This window comes from Choloepus didactylus, chromosome 2, assembly GCF_015220235.1.
Source record: "Choloepus didactylus isolate mChoDid1 chromosome 2, mChoDid1.pri, whole genome shotgun sequence".
Taxonomy (NCBI): domain Eukaryota; kingdom Metazoa; phylum Chordata; class Mammalia; order Pilosa; family Megalonychidae; genus Choloepus; species Choloepus didactylus.
Window position 1 is genome coordinate 63,332,448 of NC_051308.1, and position 19,401 is coordinate 63,351,848.

General features: G+C 35.7%; 1 protein-coding gene across 3 annotated transcripts in view; it reads left to right on the top strand.

Moving 5' to 3' along the window:
• DENND1B (DENN domain containing 1B) overlaps positions 1-19,401 on the top strand; it is a 282,470-nt gene that overhangs the window by 249,283 nt on the left and 13,786 nt on the right. For all 3 annotated transcript variants that reach the window (XM_037825101.1, XM_037825100.1, XM_037825102.1), the window contains 2 exons: positions 1,518-1,574; positions 2,411-2,518. In XM_037825101.1, coding sequence (XP_037681029.1) covers positions 1,518-1,574; positions 2,411-2,518 — 165 coding nt within the window. The remainder of the gene's footprint in view (positions 1-1,517; positions 1,575-2,410; positions 2,519-19,401) is intronic.

Genomic DNA, 19,401 nt, shown 5'->3' on the forward strand with positions numbered 1-19,401 from the left:
ATAGGTAAACTAGAATATTATCCAAATGTGAACAAAGTAGGTATATATTCTAGAAGATGGATGGGAATGGGAGAATTTTCTCCTGGCGATTCTGCATTTTTACTTGACTGAAATGTAGGGATTAATATAGGACCTTTAAATAGAGGAATTGGCTTCACAAATGAAACAATGAGTATGAAAATGCTTTATTAGTTCTAAAGAACATGGAAATATAATCTAGTATTACCTGGATTTTTAGACAGTCTTTACTGTGTATAGTATGTTTGGTTTTGCTTCATTTTCAATAAAAAAATAACCGTTTAGTTCAGTTTGAGATACTTTCTGAGCAGCTACTATGTGTCAAATACTGTGCTCGTCCCACAGATATTAAGAGGAAAGATCCTTTTCTTCAAGGGACATGGGAAAGACATGTATTTACTCTTCCTAGAAGGAGCTTGGAAAAATCAGCATGTTTTATTAGAAAGAGCAAGGACTTCGGGGTTGTAAAGCCTTGAGTCTACATCCCTCAGTTTCCATGTCTGTAGAATGAGGCCATAATGGCTTCTTTTGAGGGAGTCTTAAGTTCAGTGGATGTATTTTAAAAAGCTTAGTTCCTCCTTCCCCTCTGAGGTGGGAGAGTTATTTTTTAATTAAATGGACCTGGACTTATGTATCTAGAAGGCTACACAGACTTATTCCCTGTGAGTCACTTTCCTTATTTGTAAAACGGAATAATAATAGTACCAAGTTCATAGAGTTATGATGACTAAGTGAGATAATACATGATAAGCACCCAGCACACAGTCATAGACTTGGGAAATACTAAATAAATGTGAATTTCTTCTTCCTTTTTCACTCTGACTACTGTGAGTGAGAATTTCCAGTGGAACAAAGGCTAAGGCTTTCTTGGAAGCCTCCAGTTGCCTATAGTTCAGTTATACCCCCTAGGAACCATTGCAGGGCCTGAGCGGCCCGAATGCTGGAGCCAGATTCCCTGTGGATGTGAGGGTAGCTTTTAAATTGTTAAATGACTTTTAATTTTTGCCCGATAAGCTGGATATGGAATAACCCTATCATTAGAATGTCTCTGATAATAAAAATCTTTTTCTGCCTATAAAAGCACTTTGATAAAGCTTTGCAAGTTGCCTGAGTTTCTTAAAGCCTAAACATTTTCTGAAATAACCTACTGTTCTGATGTCTTTTCTTCTTCCCAAATTTGTCACAATTTCTAATTAAGACTTGGTATTCAGTAATCTGCTTGACTCCATTTATGTTCTTTATAGGTTAGGCAAAAATAGGCTAAATGTTAACTTTGTATGATAACTGTATGCAGATAGAAACTAATCACATTTTCATTAACTAATTGAAATATAATAGTAGGTGGTATGTGGTTCCTGAAAGAATTTTAGATTATAACATGTTCTTTACCTACATTATACAAATAGTTAACAGTTTTCATTGAATGTGAGCTTGTGTACTTATTCTTTAAATGGTAATAGTACCATAATAAGCCAGACACGTGTATTATCATTTTCTAGGCAAAAAATCATGCAAAGCAGGGAATAAAGGAAGTGAAGAGTAAGCTGAAACACAAGGTACATCTTATTCTTCTTCTCATTCTACCTTGATTCTCGCATTAGTTTGAAGCTTATACTTTACAAATCACATGAGATTTATGTTTTAATGACTTTTGAAATATGCTTAGCCTTTTTTTCAAGAATGCATTTTTTTTAACCAGCTCTCTGGCAACTATCTGCCATTCTATATGCATCCACTGAATATCTCTTTATTGTTTACATATTTTATCACAGGACTACAGAGATCTTCAAAGATACTTTGACAGGATGTATGTTTTCAGAAAATTGATTGCCTTGATATCACAATTGAAGTTCTTGCTTAAAGCTGAGAATTTTTTAAAAAGATAAATTTAGGTGTAGAATTAAGCCAGGAAAGGCATTGTTTGGTTTTATAAGATCTTTCCACTAGTAGTTACTTTAAATGGAAGCATGTTTTTAATTTATGAAAGATTGTATATAAGGATGTGTATTTGAATCTATGAATATTACCTGCATATGAATATACATGTAGGTGTGTATGTGTTTGATTTGATAATACATTATATCTTTTTACTATCAGTTGTTATGTTTTGGAGGAAAAGTGCAACTTAAAACTTCCAGTTTAGTGATAGGGAGAACATTATCTTCATGTAGGTTTTAATTGAAATTATTCAAAGTAGTCGGAACTTATTTTGGAAGTTATTAGTTCATATATAGAAAAATGTATTTTCTTACTAAGTAGTTTCTTTAAACTTGTAGCTGAAGTGTAATTTTTTATTTTCATCTGTATCAGGTACTCTATATATTAATCAAATAATTTTAGGTATAAAAAGGGGTATTTTAAAGTAATTACTTGTGTATTTTTTCATGTATAGGAAAATGAGGACGATTATGGGACCTGTTCTGGTTCTGTTCAATATACACCAGTTTACACATTACATGGTGAAAAGAGAGGAAACCTAGAAAAGCGTAAGCTTGCCCAGGTAAGGTCATTTACCCTTAGTGCTCCACATACTAAAATTATATAATCCCAGTGAATTCTTTAGGGACAATTATGGGCCCATTAATTTTTTAGCTTATGATAAGAAAACCTGCAAGTATGGTCAGGAAGGGGAGTAGGTGGCATCTGGGCAGACTGCAGGGGGATCAGGAAGCAAAGGCACGTCCTTATAGAGCTCACAGGTCAGTGAAGGGAGACAGACAATTAAACCTGCGATTGCTGTAGAGTGTGAATGCGCATGATGATGAACTAGAAATCACAGAAGATTGCCTTTACTACAAAAATAAAGTGAAATTCATTCATTGGAATTTGACCATTAAAATAATATGTGGAAATTAGAATATGAAGTAATACATATGTTTCTTTTTCTAAAGTTAGATATTTTATTTGCTGTAAATATTTATTAGAGCTTCTTCTCATATACTAATGCTACTTAAAATATTATCCTAAAGTCGGAAGTATTCAGAATTATGATTCTATGTGTCTCTGATTTTATATCATAGGTATGTTTCTAAAGGTTTTCACCAAATAAAATTTGTGTAAAACAAATCGTATTTTACATAGCCTTAGAAAATTAGCTCTTAGAATTCTGGAGTGGATTATAGTTTAAAAATTATAGAACTAGAAGAGGCTTCAAAGCTTCCTTTATTACATTCACCGCTTTTACAAATGGGGAATTTGATGGCCAGAATGGTTTCATTACTTGCCTTAAGTCTCATAGCTCATTAGTGGCAGAACAGGGTGAGAGCCCTTCTCTGATGCTCACTTAGCTTTCCTGGAGATATCCGGACACAGCAGGAGTACAGATGATCATAAAGAAAAAGTGCCTTAACATGTCTATAAGAATGGGGAGAGGGCAGTGAGGCTGTACTAAAACCCCAGACCTTTGTAAGGAAAATCCGTTCATTCAGTTTTTCAACACCTACTATGTGCCAGGAACTTTTCTAGGTACCAGAGATACATGTTTCTACCATCATGGAAATATTTTTGTTGCATATTGAGTACCTTCTCTCTGACTTGTCAATTTTATAAAGGTTATAGTTTCATGTTAGAATTGCTTAACTGCAGCATATTGGCAGTGAATGCTGATTGTATGACCTAAAATAAGCCCTTTAGTCAAATAATTATTCCACAGTGTAGAAGCTTTTTCTGGACATTACTCTTAACTGGCAAATATTTATTGACTTATAAAGTAATTTTGGATTTGCTGTTGATTTCTCTATTTGTTTTTTTCCCCCCTCACCACTACTGTGTGTTCAATTGCTGCCAATCTGTTCTCAAGCCTTAACATCTTAAAATTTTTTGTAAAATGTGTACTGCCTACATATTGGAGCATGTGGGTTATATTTAGCTTGATGAGTACATTTTTATATGCAGAAAATGTGAAATCTTTGTTACCCATAGGATGCTTTAAGATGAACAGAAAACATTTAAATTGGAAAAGCATCTTTCCTAAATGTCGGTGTTAAGAAAAATATTATCAGCTCCCATATTTAAATTTTAAAAATCTTCCATTCATTTAACATGGCATGATATTGCTAGGGTAGCTTTATGAAATATTTTACTGATTTCTGTTTTTGTTTGTTGTCGATTCTTAGAGACACAGGTTCTGATAGTGAAAATTCTATTATGTTATAGAAAATCCTGTAGAGTAATAGGTTGCATTTATTGTATACTTTTACTGAATCCACAAGGCTATCATTTAGTATGATATCATTAAGTCAATTTATCCGTATTCATTATCATTTTATGGTTTTCAGATGACATAACAAGATTGATGACTTAAACAAGAATTAATAAAAGAAAGTTTTCTGTTAAAAACTCTAATATTATTTTTCTACTTGTTGTCTAGGAATTTGTTAAACCAACATATTAGAATTATTATGCAGGTGCTGATAGTGGGTCTGAATAATAATCTTTACTTTTCAAGTGATGAATATCTGAGTTTCAAGCAACATGTATATCCAGCATCTATTTCTTTGTATACTTCTGTCCTTTATATAAATAGGTGTATGTATCTGTGTGTATGCATTTTGGCAGCTCAGTTTTTTATTTCATATTTCCAATCATTTTGACCTAATCATATTTATTATAATTTGTTTTGCTTGTATTTTTCTATAGTTGAGTTTGAATTGTTTAATTTTGGATGCACATGTCCACTTATAAAAAAAGCTAAATTTTTGGTCCTGCAGTATTTTCCTTGTTATTTTCTGTTCTTAAATCTTTTCCCCAGGCTACCAGAATCCATATTTTCTTGTAATCCTAATATTACTTCTTTAAGTTGGAAGTTAGTGCTTTGAAATGATAGCCAATTTGTGGCCAGAAGCTTTTTTGTAAAAGTAGAGCATGATGGATTCAAACTCAGTCATCCAATCCCTGATTTGAACTATTTCTTTAATTTCATAGTGTTAACAAACTCACACAGATGAGTAAGACATAATGGGAGGATTATTAGGATATAGGAGTTTCTTAGGACTTCCAAGTACAGGAATACGCTTAAGCCTCTGATAGGGTTAGAAGTAGAAAATGGAAAAAGTTGGGGAAGAAAATCAGCTGACTCCCTCCCCCACCAGCTCTCTTTTCTCAGTGGCACCTGGCCTGCTCTCTCTGCGTGTCTGTTCACTGTGCGTTCTGTAGACTGACATTCTCTGCTTCTCTGTCCCTGACACAGAGCTTGCAGTCCTTCAGTTTAGGCAGCCACTAGAAATGGCCTACAATTCGGCAATCCATATTTCTTGTGGAAAAATGTAGTCCTTCCACTTGGATCTGGGATTCATCCTAGAGGTTCAGTCAACTCTAGCCAGAGAAGCAGGGAAAGTACCTTGTTACGAAGGACCTTGGGAGAGTAGTAGAGCTGAGCAGGTATGAGCAGGGAAAGCGATTCTCAGGGAAGGGCTTTTAAGGGATGAGACAATATCTTAAATGATCTATGCTATTTCTTTTTTTTTAATCAATTTTTATTATAGAATATAATATATATACATAGAAGTGATAACTTTCCAAGTGAAATTTAAGAAGTAGTTAGAGAACAAATTTCAGAGAATATTATAGGTTACAGTTCCACGGTTTCACTTATTTCCTTATTGTGAAGTATAACATACATACAAAAAAGGTGATTGTCTTATATTACTTGGCAAAAAGTCATGTTTGCAAAATAGCTATACTTTGAAGTGCCTAGTGACTGGATCTTTATACCATGAATCTGAAACTTGGTAAGTTTAAGGTCAGTCTTCTGAATGACTTTTTTACTTTTGCAGTTTGGGCGAGGAAATCAAGAGGGAGCAACCATAGTCAACTGCTTTGCTTGGCAGCCAAAATGAAGAGAAAAATACTGCTATGTGATACGTAATGCACAAAGATTAAAAAAAAAAAAAAGATCCCCGGGTTGTGCTCCACCTTTAAGGAAATAGAATAGGCTTAGACATTGTGGATCCACAGGTGAATTCAGTGTCCCAAGACTTCACAGTCTGTCCCAAGGAGAGACAGGGATCTCTGTTCTAGGAGACACATGTTTGGTTTTCTTTATTTGGTCTTTTCTATACATTTTCTATTATTTGAAATGCTCAGGTTCATTAATACATCTCTCAAAGGCAGCTTAATTTCTTAGCTGTTGCCTTAGCTCACTTGTGCCACTTCAAAAAAAAAAAGACTGCAAGAGGAAATAAACTTAGAATACACTCCCTTCTCCTTCTGTAAGGCTCACTGAGCTAAAAGAGTAGCATCACTTTTCTAATGTTAAAACTGGTCTCATCAAAAGGAGCCATGATCTGGGTTCCGTTTTTATTTTTGAGTCTCCAAATAAGCAAACTCTCTTAAAAGATTTTCCAAATGGTATTCCATTAACTAAAAGCAGTTCTGTAGGGATCTATGGGATTTGCTGGTGCAAATAGTTTTGCTGTTCTTATGACTGTTTTCCAACTCAATTTTTATAAAATTGGAATCAGATAAAAGTGCACTAGAGCAGCCTTGGGGAAACATGGAAAGAAGAGAGACGTTCCTTGGTAACAGTGAGGCTGTCGGTGTATGTTTGTGTCTAATGCATTATCCATTTGAAACTCCCAACATTCCAATTAGAATGGGAACTAACTTCCCCAATTACTAGCTTTAGAAATGGGACAGAGGAATTAGAGACGTGTCCGAAGTTCTACAGATAATAAATAGGAGAGTAGGGATTCAAGATCAGACAGGCTGACTCTAGAACTTAAGTACTTAACCACTATACTAGAGTACCTTCATGTTGGGTGGAGTGCTTGTGGAGGAAGGGCAATTAGATACAAGGGCATGAAATTTAGAGCCAGACGGACCTTGACTTTGAAAAAGGTAATAGCATTTAGCATTGAGCAAAACATAATGTCCCTAAGTCTTATATTTATATTTACAACATAGTATTAACAATTCATGTCCTTTTCCTGGCTTGCTATTGGCATTATAGATAATGTATATAAAATATCTGCAACATGACATGCATGCAATGATTGGTAGCTATTCATGTGTACATAGACACATATATTGAGCTTCAGGTCTTTTATAGCAGTGGCTCATCTAGCTTCTCTCCTGGTAACCACTGCCCTGAGGCACTGACAATCCTCTGATCAGTAAAGTAGTGTGGACCCCCAAATTGTTAGTTTTCATTCTAAGTAGGAGTGGCTCTGGTCCCATCCAGAGCCATCCCTCAGTTTTTAAGTTTATAAGACCTCAAGTATGTTGTTGTATTGTCAGTAATATTATCTAAATTAAGAATGTGGACTTGACTCTTCCCATGCCTGTTCCATTTGATATCATTTGAGAAGTCAGTCTCAGCTGGTGTAAAGTTCACTTTATATTATCAGTTTCTGACTGGGCTTATCAATGGAAGTCTTTATTTTTATCTGTTTTTCAAAAGACAAAAATGAGATTATGGTCATTTGAATTCCAAGAATGTATTTTAAAATATCTAAATATTTCAGAAATATTTAACGTTCCATAATCTGGGTACTGTAGAAAAGAACAAAGATCTAAATCTATCATGTTTAAGGCCCTGTTCTATTACTTAGCTTATCTTTGTATAGATTGTGAATCTACAATCCACCTCCAACAAATAGTCATTTGTGTGCTGGCCTGCTAATTAGTATGGTTCTTTCCCGTTTTGTTGATGAGGCTTAAATAAATGTCAAGGGTACAGCCATGAAGCTCTCCCAATTAGGCTTCACATTTGTAAAAACCCAAACCTTTTCCCTTTTGTGTGAAGATGACAGTTCCAGCAGCAGCCCCAGTCTAACAGGACTCCAGGGAAAGGATCCTCCTCTGGTTTTATTGAAAACAGGGCAGGGCCAGTTGGGTCCAGTGAGAATACTGCCACCGGTCATTGTGCAGAACAGTTTTAATCCTATGTACTTACCTTTCATCAATTTTATTTTAGAACAGAATTCTGAAGACTTAGTAAGCAATCTTTAGACCATCAAATTTGTCATCTGAAATTGTATTTTAAAGTATTTAAACGGTTAGAATTTTTTTTCCATGAATAAGAAATTCCTTAAAACAATGTATAAAATTTATATCTAAGGTAATGCTCCATTTTTAAAAATATTAACCATTGTCGGCTTAGTCCAGCATTTATAATGTGCATGTATCTGTGTGTCTGCATGAGAAATACACACACTCACACATCCACTAGACTAGTGAACAAGCAGGAGAGCTTAGCTGTACTGCAAGTCAACATTAACAGATGGATGGCCCTAAGCAAGGCAGAACCACCACCACAAAATCTAGTGAAAGTGGAGGATTGAAGCGTTTTATTGTTAAGTCCTTTTAAAACCCTGGCACACATATCAGTCTTAACTATTTCATGTCTGGGACAAATAACAATCCTCTCAGAATTTCAGCCTGTCTGATTAATTATGCCAAAAGCAGTTTGAGGAAGTATGAATGGAAGGCTATTTTTCCATTTGTTATATGATATAAAGCAGTGTGACTGTCGATAAATACCCACACTTGGAATGTAGTCAAGACTTTAACCCACATACAGTGTTTATAAATAGAAAGATGTTTAATAATCATTAATCATAATTGCTATTAATACAACCAAGCACTATTAAACTAGTGGTCATTTATTCTTTTTTTTGTATATAGTCACATATAGACTAATAGTTTGAGAGATGAATAAATAGTTATTGTTATCATTTGACTGCCCAAATAAGGAAAATGTTTTCATCATAAAATATAATCTTTGTGATTTTCCATTTTTACCCCTTATACAAGATGACATGTGCACTTAAAATGAAACTTTGTTCTCTTTTTGAGCTCTTATGTATTTAATGGTTTATAAATCACTCTAATGGATTTGTGGAATATAGCACAATACCTACGAACTCATTTTATAATTGATGAGTAATGTACTTTCATCTTTAAAGAATATACCCAGAAGTTATATGAACCCTTTTGGCATGTACAGACTTGCAAGGAAGGCATTTCAAAGCCATGTTTTGGTTCAATGGGGATTTAAGAGAAATCCCAGTATGTAGCACCTTAAAAAAATATGAGCAATCAGATGGTTTACGTGTTACAGATAATAAATCTCATATTTTAAAATGCTGTAAATGAAATTAAGTTTCTGTGAAATTTATAAGACAAAAATTTAGATTCTGTAAATTACTTAGATCCTAAACATAATAAATGGTGACGGATACTCTAAATGTGGTGTATAGTATTGTGTTTATGACATGCTTTCTTTCATAGGAATTCACCAGGCTGTGGGAGTAAAATGAGTGTAAGTAAAGCTAGTGTTTATTGCTCAGGTCACATAGTAGATTTCAGAAAATGGCACACTTGTTTTGGACTTTGAATATATATAGTCCATTGAATAGCTTTGCTCTATTGGTTAGGAAAGAAATGGCACAGTTATTGTCTGCAGGGAAAAGTAGCACTTGCTTCTTTTGCTTAGGAAAAAAATGATTGTACTTCACAAGATGAAAAAGATAATTGTGACCTGAGTGGGGGAAATGTCTGTGCAGGGCAGGAAAATGGTAAGAATACTAAATATGAAATTTACAAAATGATAGAAATAAGTTTAAGCAAGACATGATAATCACAAAACCCTTAATTTTTTTTATTTTTAGCAGTTTGATTATTAATTTGACTCAATATTGAGAGCATTATTATTATAATCAAGCTATAATTTGGATTAAAGTGATAAGGAAATCTGCTAGAAAGCTACAAATGACAAATTTCTTTTAAAATAAGGTAAATGAATGTGTTTCTATTAACAGATGCCTGTATAAAAATATTTCCTGATTGAAACACACATCGTAACAGTCTTCCTTTCATTTTTTACGTAGTATCTAGTCTATCTTGAACTGTCGGTAATGTATAAAATTGAGCTTTTGAGTCCACTTTGAAAAATATGGATACAATCTTAATTTGAAAGAAAGTTATTTTCTCTGTTGAAATAATATTACTTTCCAACATGTAGAATTTCAGTATGGTTAAAAATGTGCCAGAAAGAGAGAGAGAGACAGAGGGGGAGAGGGGGAGAGAGAGAGAGAGAGAGAGAGATGGTATTGTGGATTACAAGAGTGCCCTCTAGTGGACATAATATAAAGTCAACATGAAAGAAAGCTGCACAAAACAGAATTTATGGCACTTTTCAGAAGTCTTTTTTAGAAACACAAAAGAATACACTTTGAGACATTTATATTGTCATAAAATTGTTCAAAAACATTACTCTATCAAAGAAATAATTCAAAACCAGCTCTTCCTTTCAATAACTGTGGTGGGGATTTCATTTTTAAAATGTTTAGGTATGCTGAACAATACCTAATATATAAAGAAGGCATAATGAACGATAATCTTACTTATGTGAACTTTGTTAGTGTATGGTTTGAAATATTTTAAAGATGAAATATTCCTTTTTAATGTTAGAATTGTACTCTCCTAATTTATTCCACAAATGACTATGTCATTTATTACAAAGTTTTGGGGAAAAAACAAAGGTACTCAATTTTTCCATTTAGTATATCTAATGAATATTACCATTCTAGACTTTACCTCAGTAATCACATTACTAATATTTTTTCTCACTATTTTATGTCCTGTTTATGATTGTAAGGACTTTTTCCCATTAAAAAAAAAAATTTGTAGGGGCTTTTGATGAAATTAACATCTCTCTATTCCAAAAGCACCCAATTTCTATAGACTAATTTTTATTTTCTCCCAGGCATCATAAAACAAGGACATGATTATTTTCTTCCTATTTTGTATATATAACTGCCCTTAAAGTTGGTCATAGATCAGTGTTATTGTTGTGAAAAGAAAAGCCAGTCTTTTCTTTGTAGGGGTTAATGCTGCTGCCAATTAATGTCCCCCAAGAGAGAAATTGCCAGAATGTCAATAGATATATAAACATGGGGGTGTAATAGAACCATAGTATAATTTGGACTGGATTTATACTTACTGCATATTATATATCTCCTGAGATAAAACATAGAATATAGAATAATACACAAATATCTTAATAAGCTAGCTGTGTCCCAATACCAATTACAGAATAGGTCTTTATTGTTTTTGTAACATTTGAGTGTAAAACTGGTCATTTCACAGATGTCCATCCTCTTTTTGCATTTATCCATATCTTAGATATTTGTAAAACAACACTTTTGAAAACTAGTATTATTTGATTCTGAAACCAAAATGTTATTTCAGTTTCTAATAAGGTTCTTGCTATATCCAGTACAGAAGCCATTTTAAGACTCTGTACTTAAATGTATGTGTATACACACATACACACGTTTATGATGGTGATGTATTGATATCATACGTCTAAGAAATAAAGTCCAGTTATAGTAATTTTATGAATCAGATATTTTTAGTCCTTAGATATGTACTTTTTGCATTATTATTACATTATTAAGAAGATTGGAAATAATATGGTTCTGTTCATTAATGTTGACTTTGTAATTGTTTATCCCAGTTACAAGTATCAACTTCACATCAGTTAGTGAAGGGAACAAAATACTCTTTTTTACTGAAAATGGAGTGGACTTGTTTTGAATTAAGAAACCTTTTTAAATGTTGAAATATTGAAACCCTGTCAGCAAAAGTGAAATCACAAATAGTTTGCCATTTATCAAAGGTTTATTTATTTATTTTGCTTTGGGAATACTATTTGATAGCCTTGTTAAACTTCTTATATTTACACCGATCAATAATCTCTCTGTCCTGAAAAGTTACTATGAGAGCTTTGGTAAAATTTGCACTTTCAAACAGAGACCAGAAAAAATAATGAACCAGTATGTCTTAGATATTTATACTTAATAGAATTACCCAGTATATAAAGAGTCCTTAAAATTGACTTTAAAATATTAACCTATTCAAAACCATGACACATATAAACAAAGGTGAAAAATGAGAGCCCCTGTAAATGCATGACTTTCATTCTACCTATTAACAGACTTCAGTGAGAAACAATCTTTTGGAATGCCTGGTAGAGAGTTGCCATTGGATAGGTATTTACATAGTCAGTGATCATCAATGGATAAATTAATTTTAAAGTACTGTGTGTCTGAGGTGAGTGAAACAAAGTGGATGATGAGCTTTCCGTGGGAGTTTACCCCAGCCCCAGAAGATCGCTGCGGTTCAGCTTAAGCCTTAGGCAGGCCCCGTGCCTCGGGTGTGGGGGCTTTTTCAGCAGCGCTCCCCTTGCTCCCCATGGCAGCCAAACTTCCTTCTGTCTGTGGTTGGTTTGGGTCAGATGAGGGCTACCCCCACTGCCACACGACATTAGACTTCTGCTTGGTGCCAGTGTGGGATCTGTGGCCAAGGGCTAAGAATTTTTCTTCTACTTCTTCCCCAGCAGCAATGGACCTTTTCCTGTTTTAGGAACAGACAGGTTTTTTACTCCTCACTCAGAAGCAGATGGCTTTTGGCTCTACCCTTCCTCCAGCAGTTTTGGGAGCAAGAGAGTTTGCTTGACCCTTCACCAGCAGTTTGTCTTTTGTTTCGTATGAATGAATGCTCTAAAAAAGCAGTGGGTCTTCATGGCTGTCCCACCCAGCACCCTATGGCTCCAGAAGGCCTGCACCACTGTTATAGTTTGCTGATGCTGCCGGAATGCAAAACACCAGAAATGGATTGGGTTTTATAAAAGGGGGTTTATTTGGTTACACAGTTACAGTCTTAAGGCCATAAAGTATCCATCAACAAAGGGTACCTTCACTGGAGAAAGGCCATTGGCATCCGGAAAACCTCTGTTAGCTGTGAAGGCATGCGGCTGGTGTCTTCTTGCTCCCAGGTTGCGTTTCAAAATGACGTTCTACAAAGTGTTGCTCTTGGAGCATTTGTCCTCTATTAGCTGCAGCTGCTCTTCAGAGTGTCACTCTCAGTTGCTCTTGGGGCATTTGTCCTCTCTTAGCTTCTCCGGAGCAAGAGTCTGCTTTCATCAGCTGTTTTCAGACTGTCTCTCATCTGCAGCTCCTCTCTCAGCCCTCTGTGCGTTCTTCAAAATGTCCCTCTTGGCTGTAGCAAGCTTGCTCCTTCTGTCTGAACTTATATAGTGACTACTCCAGTAAACTAATCAAGGCCCACGCTGAATGGGCGGGGCCACACCTCCATGGAAACTATCCAATCAAAGTTACACCCACAGTTGGGTCGGGTGCATCTCCCTGGAAACACTCAAAGAATTACAATCTAATCAACACTGATACGTCTGCCCACACAAGATTATATCAAAGATAATGGCGTTTTGGGGGACATAATACATTCAAACCGGCACAACCACCAACGGTAGCTGTTTTCATTCTCCTTCCCTGGTCCAGTCTTTCTCATGAGCACTGGGTGATAGGGTTGCTGGATTTAGCATCTAAAAATACAGGAATTTTATCTGTGTTAAAGTGCAACTCCCAGCTATTCCACACTGGTCCATATTTGGCCTTTAAGACTTCATTAAAATTTAAGCAGATTTCTCATCACCTACTTATATGGCAGTCACCATTTTCCCTGTGCTTTGCCAAAGGTGAAATTGGTCCTGCATCTCATTTCTCTTTGCAGGTGCTTTTAACTCTGGAATTCAGTATACTTGGTTGCCTTGTGACTTCAACTCTCTGATAAACTCAAGAAAAATTATGATTTTTTTAAGATTATCTAGACTTTTCTCATTCTTAGGATGGGAGTGATATTCTCTTGCAGCTTTATACATCTCAAGTGGAAGTGTAATTAGAAACAAAACAAACTGAAAGATGTGCTTCTTGGTCTCAAGGACTTGGTAAGACAGGCTTGTACTTAAAATGAAATGCTACATTTACAAGAGTGCATGTATAAGGTGACAGTTCAATGTAGAGAATAAAACAAATAGGGCTGACAAAAGGCTTTTGTCTGAAAAAAGGCTGAAATAAAGACCGCTGTGGACTTGGAGAATTTGGTAAATTCAGAATTGTTCCTCAGATGTATCCAGACACTACAGAGGCTTGCCTGCTGACCTCGTCTCACCATAGCACTCACATGCTCAAGAATGTAATTTTGATGCCTCTATAAAATCTTGTTTTCTTAGCCTAGTAACCTGTATCACCTCTTCATCAACTGAATTTATCAGACTTCACTAAACACATACTCCCAATTTAACCTTTTGTCCTGACAGGAAAATCTGTTTTCAGTATCTTTGGCAAAGTGTGTTAATTTCTTGTCTCTTCACTTTGCCATTTCACCTATGTGGAGCATTTGCAAGCTATCATTCTGTAACTGTCACCTGCTCTAAAAATAAGGTTAAAATTTGCCATTTTAGAGAGTCTCAGGCTAATTTTTGACATTTCTTTTGGCACTCTCAGGATTTTCTTATCTAATGTAATTATAACAAAAAGAGCTCTGTTCATGGGGTCAGAACACCTGGATTGGGGTCTTAGCTTTGTCACTCACTAATTGTCTAATCTTGCCCAAGTTACTTTCCTTTGTTAGGCTTTCAGCTCCCTAATAGGGAAAACATTCACTCTAATTTCTGGTAAAGTGGGTATGTAAAGGAAATCGGCACAGTATATAAAACTCCTAACATACTGAAGTAAATCAACCATGGGTAAGTCCTTATTTCTGTTTTTCAGTCACCACATAAAAAAAATTACAAAACACATGTTTTTAAAGCTCTTAACCGTGTATTCATAACGTGTTGCCATTGTAATTCTATAGAAAGAGTTTATTTAATTTACTCTCATGCTGTTTCATGTAACTATATTTGTCTTGAGCTGCAAAATGCATAAGCTTGGGGATTTGCTTAGACTTGGGGTAAGCAAAGTAACACTTAAGGACCTCAGTTGCCTCAACTCTAAAATGGCAACAGTAGCACAGACTGTAATTATTTTTAAAAACTTCATATATTACAAGCATCTTCATTTTGTGAAGTCTAAAAATTTGTGTTTCTCTGTTCATCTGCCTGTATCTCTTATTTTACCCCAACTCCTTCAAAACCCCCTGTAAATTTCACCTTGCTCAGCATTTTGCCTTAGTATATGTCTGCCATATCTTCAAGATTAACAGGTTCCTTGTGCATTGGAGGAATCATTTTCATCATTGCTGGAAACCACTGTAGTGAAAAGAAAGGAAGCATTTATTTTGTTTGCTGTAGCTAAACCAAGCTTACTTCTTAAGGTCTCTTCAAACATTAAATTTTATGGTTTTGTAACTTGGGCCTTTTAGAGAACTCTTTTACTCTCTTCACATGTTTGCTTACAGTTTTCCTTCATATGATAGCTCTTCCTGGTCTTCATTACCAGTTCATTGACTTGATTTCATTCAATATCTAATTGTATTTATGGCTTTTCTAATAAACTGCATTTCACACTGATAACCTTTCTTTTGCATTAATTTCATATTTTATGCATTCTCAACAAGCATCTCTTGCTGTACTAGTGCTTACTTCGTGAATTTTCACATAAACTAAGTTTGCACTTTGTATTTTACATTTGCCACAGAACAAAATTTTATTTTATAATTATGTGTGTGTAGAACATAGTAGGAGTCTGATTGAGGAGGATGTGTGACATCTTGCACCCATCTCATTTTTAATTCTTCCTATAAAGTGATGTAAGAACTCAGCTTGTTTTGTTTCTTATTATGTGTTTTTGCATCCCCCAAAGTACTCCTACTTTGTGTGGTACTGGCCCCCAAGAGAGTTGCAAGTGCTAGTAGTTATTTGTGTTAATTTACACAACCACTGGGTAACTAGTGAAATGACTAGTGCTGATATTGTAGCTGTACCATGTCTGTACACTTCAGAAACTTCCATACTTTATTTAATTCCAGAATTTACTATTATTTATCATATGTAATTACAGTTTTATTTTGTCAATATTATTAGCCTGCTGACTGAACCTACTTTTTACATTATTATGAATATTACAACTTGACATTATGATAGATATTAACGCTCATCTACATAAGTTTTTAATCTGTGATCAAAAATTTGAGTTCAATTATATTCATATAATTAAGAATAAGACATTTTTATCTATAACTACTTTTTCTTCAATATTTTAGCATTTTCTCACTGTATTGTACATTATGATTTTAAATGTCTTAAGATGAGGGAACATCGTTTTCATTTCGTTTGTATGCCTCACAGCGTGGAAGATGGTAACAGGTATAAAATAGTTGCTTAATGGATGTTTGTAGAATAAAGAGATGCAAAGAATTCAAAGAAAAATGAGATGTGACTACTGCCTTACTTACAGGGAGTACATAGTAGCAGCTTTTAGAGGGCTCTCAGTAATTACTTGTTTAAGGGGAAAAAAACCAGAAGAAATTATTTTCTTTTGCTCCTCATTATCAAAGCCTACGATCTGGGGTCTAGCCCCTGCCTGCCTTCCCTCAGCCCAGTTTTTATCTCCCACACTTTTTGGCTAGATCTCCAATCTCCCCACTTTCTTATAACCCCCAGGAGTTTAAATTTACACAGCCTTTTGCCTTTTAGCATATGTCCTCCATGTAAAAGGGTAACTGCAAGATTAATGAGCCTCTTAAAAACCCTGTGTGTTAACACAGGACTCTCACCCACAGTGCACCAATAGTTGTTTTTAATCCCTTATATTTGTGCTGATCATCCCACCTCAGGTGCTTTGCACATGTTGTTCCCTCTTATTATCTACCTAACACCTACCGTTCCAGTTTGCTTATGCTGCCGTTATGCAAAATACCAGAAATGGATTGGCTTTTATAAAGGGGATTTATTAGGTTACAGAGTTACTGTTCTAAGACCATAGAAGTGTCCAGAATAAGGCATCAACAAGAGAGGCCAATGGCATCAGAACACCTCTCTCAACTGGGAAGGCACGTGCCTTCTGGCATCTGCTGGTCCTTTGCTCCTGGGTTGTGTTTCAAAATGGCTTTCTCCAAAATGTCTCTGGGCTTCTGTCTTTGCTCCTCTCTCTCAGCTCCTGTACATCCTTGCTTCTTTCTCCCAGGGTGTTTCTCTCTAAGCATCTGGGGGTCCTCTCTTAGCTTCTCCAGGGCAGACTCTGGGCTTCATCTCTTAGCTTAACATCTCTAAGAGTCCTTCTGTCTGCATCTCCTAGCATCTCCAAATATAAATTCTTAGCTTCTCTCCAGAATGTCTCTCTCAGTTTCTCTTGGGGTATTTTTGTCCTCCCTGCTATCTGTGTGAGATCTCTTAAAGGACTCCATTGATCTAATTAAGACCCACCCTTAATGGGCATGGCCTCACCTCCATGAAAATGATATGATCAGAGTTCTCACCCACAGTTGAGTGGGTCACATTTCCACGGAAACATTCAATCAAAATGGTTCCACCCTAATCGAAAGACTAATAAGTCTTCCTCACAAGACTGCATTAAAAAACATGGTTTTTCTAGGGGATATAATATATCCAAATGGTACACCTACTAACCTTCAGAGGTCAACTTAAAAATTTTATTGAGCTCATTAATTAATGAGGGAACCAGTAAAGTAAGATGTAAAAAACTGGTACAAAAAAATGATCTGAAGAACAGACGTGGGACAGTCAAGAATGCTGAAATGAATATGTGAATGAATTAAAAAATTACCAATGTCCATTCTGTAATAACTACCTCTACTGGACAAAATTTACTTGCATTTTTATGGACAAGAAGCATTTGCATTGCTGTAAGTCCTCCACAAGTTAACTTCTCTCTCAACAGAGTTACAAAATAGAGACCACAAATGCTGCAGGCCTCTCTAGTATCAGAAAATCCTGGAAGGGAATACAAGAAAATACCCAATATTCCATTGAAAAGACACCAGTAATTTTTTTTTTTTTTTTTTTTTTTTTTTTTTTTGCCTTTTCAGTCTTTTACGGTTTTCCTGACACTCTCCCCACTTGTGATCATAAAATCTCAGATTATTGTTGATCACAAAAGAGGCTGTTCTCATTAGGATTAGCTGATTTCTTACATTCGGGCAGCAAGAATGTTAGTTAACCATATATGCCTCCTTGAGTATGCTTTGTAAGTCTAGAGTCATATAGGACCAGCTAAGACTACAGAATTTATTTCTGTCCAGAATTTTTCATTAGAAATTTTAGATTGGGTTTTTAAAAGTCTCTGTTATTTACTATCTTGAGGCTAGGAAGCTAAGCCCAAGAAACCTTTCCACCATGTTTTACCCGAAATACCTATAAATTAGACTGAATTCATCTTGAGGCTCTTCAAATTTGCTAAGGTCCCTGGACTGCAGGAAAGAGCCTTCTTAATCACCTGTGAGATTGGACTCAGTCAGGCAAGCATCAGGCCCTTTCTCCTGGGAGAGTTTTGTAGAGTTTTGTGTCATAAGTCCAGCCAATCTTTGTTTCACAATAGTGGCTCATCATAACCTGCCACTTCAGGTAAGGCCTTGGTTGCACAATCAATTTGTCCAGTTATGTTCTGGCAAAATGATAGGTGCAGACCGCTATAGAATCAGATAACCCCACAAGGTCTTCTAGACAACATCCAGAAATCCACTGATACCACACCCGATAATAATCTTTGCCATTTTCAAAGTCTTTTCTAGTTTTCCTGCACCAGTATGTACTACACACTGTGCTCTGTTCTGAGGGTACGGAGATAACTTATTAAGGTACTTGCCATCAAGACCTCACTGTATAGCAGTGGAAAGAGAATTTAACTATGATCACAGTATAGTGTGATAAGTCCCATGACAAATAGGTGTATTTGTTGTGCTCTAGAAACATACAAGGGGGCACATAAGTTGGTGAGTCAGGGAAGTCCTGGTAGACCCCTCAGTACATGTGTAGACTCATTGTGAGAAAGGTAGATGGTTTGGTAGTGTTGGTAAGTGAAGCCTGTAGAGAAGTCATCTTGGCCAGATGCCTCTGTGCAAAGGTAAGCAGTATGAGCTTTATCCTGTAAACTGTAAGGAACCATTAAAAGATTTAGTTAAAGAGGGGTAGAGCAAGATTAGAGTTGCTTTCAGTCATTCTGTCAGCATCTTAGAGACTGTGGCAGTGTGTAAGATAAGGTAGGTAATAGGCTCAGATATGGGGTAGGTGAGAAATGAGAATTTTAAGTAAGAATAAATGTACATAAGCAGAGATGTGGGGATAGGAAGGAGATAAATGTAAGAGAAGAGCTTTTCAGTTAGAGGAGCCCATATGTGCAAAGGTCTGTGGTAGTAATGTCAGGGCAACCATGAGGATTGAGAGAAGGCCATGGTGATGCTCTGTGGATTAGAACAAAGTGAATCTGGGGCAGATCTGGATTTACAGGCCCTGATAATGAAGAGCAACAGGAAGCCATTTCTCCTTTTTTTTCCTTCAACAAGTATTTATTGACTACCTACTGAAAGCTGCTACTGTGCACTCCCTGAAAAGTAAGGCAATAGCCACATCTCATTTTTCTTTGAATTTTTTACCATCTCTTTATTCCACAAACATCCATT